Genomic DNA, 5,000 nt, shown 5'->3' with positions numbered 1-5,000 from the left:
GGGTAGTCGCCGAACCGCTTCCCGCAGCCCAAGCATTCGTACGGCTTCTCGCCCGTGTGGATCCTCTTGTGCCGGGTGAGGCTCGAGCCGGTGTTGAACCCCTTCCCGCAGTACGAGCACTTGTACGGCTTCTCCCCGGTGTGTACCCGCTGGTGGATCAGGAAGGCGGCCCGGCTGACAAAGCTCTTCCCGCAGTCCGAACAGTTGTACCACCTCTCCCCCGAGTGGGTCCTCTCGTGCGCGATGAGGTTCGACCTCCGCCGGAAGGCCTTCCCGCACACGTGGCAGGAGTTGTCTCTCTCGCTGGGCGGGATTATCTGCTGCATGAGGCTCTCGTCTAGGTCCTCATATGTCCCCTGTGAATTGATGAATTTCCCCACTCCTTCCTCCAGGTGGTTCTCATACAGGCTCTCCGAAGCTTCCCCCCGATCCGGACAGTGGGGAGCGTTTAGTTCTGCTCGACCTGACAGCATCCAAGACGGGGCCAGGCCCCCGGAACTTTCCAGCAGGTCTCTCTCCTTCCTACATATCTTCTCGTCATCACCTGCCAGCAGGAACACAGACATGCCAAAGAGAGGATGAACCAGTACAACAGAATAGAACTGGGACCTTTCCCAGTTCCGCAGGGCCTGCAAGACGGAGCTCTTCCGCCAGGCTTTCGAGTAGGAGCCGCCACCACCACTATTCCACCTGTACCCCTATGTCCTGGCCAATGTTCCCTCTAAGTGTGGAGTCTTGTGAACAAAAATTTGACTTTGTGAGCTACTGGCATTAAAGCTGTGAGCGAGCGATTTGGCTGCTGCATAAATTAGTTTGCTCTGAAGCCGTCCGTCCTGAGCTAAGACAAAAATGCGTGAGCTGGAGGCTAAAAAACTGTGAGCTAGCTCACACTAACTCAGCTTAGAGGGAACACTGGTCCTGGCATATTAACACCTGACTGCCTGGCCCCCAAGGGTGGAACGAAGTGCTGGACACGGCTCCGAGGATAAAATTACAGGATGCAGTTATGTGAGGTTAAGATCTCCCCGTCTTGTTAAGTGTGTGATGATATTTTATTGTAATTTATCGTAATTTATTGTAATTTATTGGTTTTAAATTATATGTTATTGTTTTAACGCGGCACACAGTGCCCTTGTTAGCTGCCCTGAGCCTTCGGGGTAGGGCGGGATATAAATGTAAATATAAATAAATAAATAAATAAATAAATCCTTCCCTTTGCCAAGAAGGGGAACCTAGCATAAGATAGCCAGAGTGGTATGGTAGAATCTGGGAGCCCCAAGCTCCGCCATGGGAGATCAGTGGGTAACCTTCGGCCAGTCACACCATCTCTGAGCCTGACCTACCTCACAGGATTGTTGTGAGGACAGAATCATGTAAGCTGCTTTGGGACCCCATTGGGGGAAAAGGTGGGGTATAAATGAAACAAATAAACAAAATTAATAGCATCAGCGTTTTCGCTCAGTACTCAAGGTGGAGGTGAAATGTGTACCATTTCAGACTACAGGTCTCACCAGATTGAATGCTGTCTGTACAAAAACAACAAAAAAATCTTTGCACCTAGAAAACTAGCATGTGGATCTAGCAGTCCTCGCCCAGCCTTCCACTTGACATGCTATATTTCAAGGACCCAGGACGTTTTTCCTCCCCAGGCTGAATGCTGTCTGTACAAAAATTAAAAAGTCTCTTCACTTAGAAAACCAGCACGTAGATCTAGCAGTTCTCGCCCAGCCTTTCCCTTGACATGCTACATTTCAAGGATCAGGGATGTTTTTCCTCACCAGGCTCAATGCTGTCTGTACAAAAACAAAAAAGTCCCTTCACATAGAAAACTAGCATGTAGATCTAGCATTTCTTGCCCAGCTTTCTCCTTGACATGCTACATTTCAAGGATCAGGGACGTTTTTGTACACTAAAGTATCTGATACTCTGAATGCTTCACCATAAAAAAGAGACCTACATATAGAAAGCTAGCTGTTCAGGAACAGGCTTGGCTTGAGCCTGTCTCCCTGGCCTGCTAATTCTCTCAGTGCAGGGAATGTTTGGAGGAGCATTCAACCACACAAGACCCCTCCTGTAGTCTGAAATGATATAGCCTGGACTACCTCACTGCAAACCAGGACTCTTTATCCGTCCAGGAGAAAAAAGTACCCAAAATCCAGGGTGCTCCTCACAGGCCAAGCTCAAAAGAAGCAAAACGAATTAACGGGCCTTGGAGGAACCAGCCCTAGATACATCTGGGCGTCAGCTACTATTCTGGTTCTGCTGGGTCTCTGTTATGTGGGGTGACAATCCAGTTGGTCCCAGGGCAGAATTATCTGAAGACAGTGGCATCGTACAAGAGGTATGGAATGGCCAATTTGGGAGGCTAGGATCTCCCTCCAGTAAACCTCCCCTGAGATCGAGGATGCTAGGAGTCAACTATCAGGATGTGCAGAAGCACCAGCTGATGTTCCTTTTTTCGTCTCAAGAACCAAGCAGCTCAGGCCCTGACCTGGAGAGCCCGGGCAAGCCCAATCTCATCATATTGGAAACGAAGCAGGGCCAGCCCTGGCAAGGACTTGGAAAGGAGATCTCCAAGGAATACCAGGGCCGGGACACAAAGGCAGGCAACGGTAAGCCAACTCTCTGAAACGTCCAAGCCCCACTAGGGGTCTCCAGAAGCCAACCATGACTTCCAGGCACACACACACACACACAAAATACTTGGCAAAAAAAGAAACAAGCAACTCCAACGCGCGAGGATCCTTACCCAACAAGGAGGCCCTTGCACCGCCCTCCAGTGTGAGCCCCCCGACGCGTGGCCTTCGCCAGGGGTCCAGCAGCACCTTCTGTGCCGGGCCTTCCTCAAAGGGAGACATCACCTGCAACAGCAGAGTCCTCAGTCAGTGCTGAACGGTCTCTTCTTCAAACGTCAGCTCCCAGAATTCTGTCTGAACAGCTTGTCACTCAAAGGCTCTCGGACTGTGTTAGGTACTAACACTTGACAGTCCATCACGAGAGCTAACATGGGTGCCCCTCTGCACCCCATACAAAGTTGCCTTCTACCGACTGAGGGGCCATCCTTTCCTTAATAATCTCATCTGGCCAAAGGTCTTGAACCGAAAACCAGTACAACAGAATAGTACAACAGATAAAATATTACAACACCCAGGGCTATTTTTTGGGCAGGAACGCACAGGAATGGAGTTCCGGCTGGCTCCCAAGTTGGCCACGCCCAGCAGGAACTCATTAGCATAATAGGCCACATCCAACAGCAGAAACTCATTAGGATTGGCTACGTTAGGGGTGTGTAGCCTAACAGGCAAAGGAGTTCCTGCTACAAAAAAAGGCCCTGGGTTTTGACAACAAACAAGGTAAACAGAATAACAAGCAAAAGGTGGGTGTGGCTGGATGACCACACTTCTGGCAACATGGGGGTGCGGCCTAATGTGCTAATGAGCTGTGCTGTCAGGGGTGTGGCCCAATATGCTAATGAGTTCATGTTGTTGGGTGTGGCCTATTATGCTAATGAGTTCCTGCTCTCCCGTAAAAATCAACAGACTAGAACCTGTCTTCGTAGCATTTTAAGGGGGATCGATAATGCCAAACATGTGGCAACAGATCAAGTTACTTCTGGAACAGAGTCTGCAAGCGAAAGAGAAATCACACCTAAGATTCAAAAGGAAGCTGATATCTAACCAGGATAGGAACAATCTGAAGATTTCGGGGAACAGTCCATTGATCACAGAATAGGATAAGCACTAGAATCGAGTCCAGTAGGACCTTAAGAGGACCAACAAGATTTCTCAAGTATAATCTTTCAATAGTCAAAGATCTCTTTGTGCTAAAGTGCGAATTGGTTCTGAATGAATAGGAGAATTGCTCACTTACCTTGGTCTCGAAACTAATAAATACCTACGTTGAAATCGAAACACCTACGTTGAAATCGAAACATGCCTACAGTTAATGTTAATTTGGGTTTTTTTGTGTCGTCATTGTCTATATATGAAAGCTATATCCACAACCCTACATGATAAATTGTATGCAAAGTTATTGAAATCTGCTCATAGTAATGTTACTGAAATCTGCTTATGAAAAATTAATAAAAAGAATTTAAAAAAAAAAGATCTCTTTGTCCAAGTATAATCTTTCCAAGTATAATCTTTCAAGAGTCAAAGCTCTCTCTGTCAGGTAAGGGAACTTTGACTTTCAAAAGCTTCTATCCCGAAAATCTTGTTGGTCTCAAAGGAGCTACTGGACTCAAACGTAGTTGTTCTACTGTAGACCAACCTGGCTACCCTCTGAAAACGTTATATGTCAGGTGGTCTACAGTCTCTAATGCACCAGATGTACGAACACAAAAATGATCTGAAGTGTCATTTGAGCAAAGCCTCCCCTCAGTTTTGTAATCAGCAGAACGTTCGGTCTGGCAAGCTTGGAAGCCCGCCTCTGACTGGAGGCTGTAAGAAATGAAGGGAAGGGGGAGGGAGACCATCTAGCTGGAAACTCTAACAGGGCGGGGACGTAGGCAGAGAAAGGCCTTTATTTTCAGCTGAGACTGTGTCACTGGAGATGCTGGGGATTGAAACTGGGCTCTCCCACGTGCCTAGCAGATGTTCTACCACCGAGCTACGGCCTCATCCGTTACACCAGGGGTCCACAGCTTTTTTGAGCCAGTGGGTCCCTTTGGACTTCTGGCACAGCATGGTGGGCCCAGTCAAAATGGCTGCCGCGGGAGGTGGAGCCGGCCACAAAATGGCTGCCGCAGCTTCAGTCACACGGCGAAGCTCCTTGTGCTGTGGGGGTAGCTGCTGCCAAAGCAACAGTTTTAAAAAATCTGCACAGCCAATCAGAAACCCTGCTGGGGGTTTCTAAAAACAGCGGGAGCCAGAAAAGGTGTTGGCAGGGGCTGTCGTGCCTGCAGGTACCAAGTTGGGGACCCCTGCGTCATACCAGTCCTCGAGGAATGAGATTTCCTCGCCCATACCGCGAGCTCTCCCCTAACGGACACCAGCACGACG

At 48.7% G+C, this 5,000-nt stretch overlaps 1 protein-coding gene across 1 annotated transcript in view; it reads right to left on the bottom strand.

Annotated features, from left to right (window-relative positions):
* LOC107106595 overlaps nucleotides 1–5,000 on the bottom strand; it is a 450,486-nt gene that overhangs the window by 305,621 nt on the left and 139,865 nt on the right. The window contains 1 exon segment of the mRNA XM_015406776.1: nucleotides 16–297. Coding sequence (XP_015262262.1) covers nucleotides 16–297 — 282 coding nt within the window.

Source organism: Gekko japonicus, unplaced genomic scaffold, assembly GCF_001447785.1.
Source record: "Gekko japonicus isolate JY-2015 unplaced genomic scaffold, Gekko_japonicus_V1.1 scaffold542, whole genome shotgun sequence".
In the NCBI taxonomy this organism is placed as follows: Eukaryota; Metazoa; Chordata; class Lepidosauria; order Squamata; family Gekkonidae; genus Gekko; species Gekko japonicus.
The sequence above is the reverse complement of the archived record's forward strand: the minus strand, read 5'-3'. Positions and strand labels throughout refer to the sequence as shown.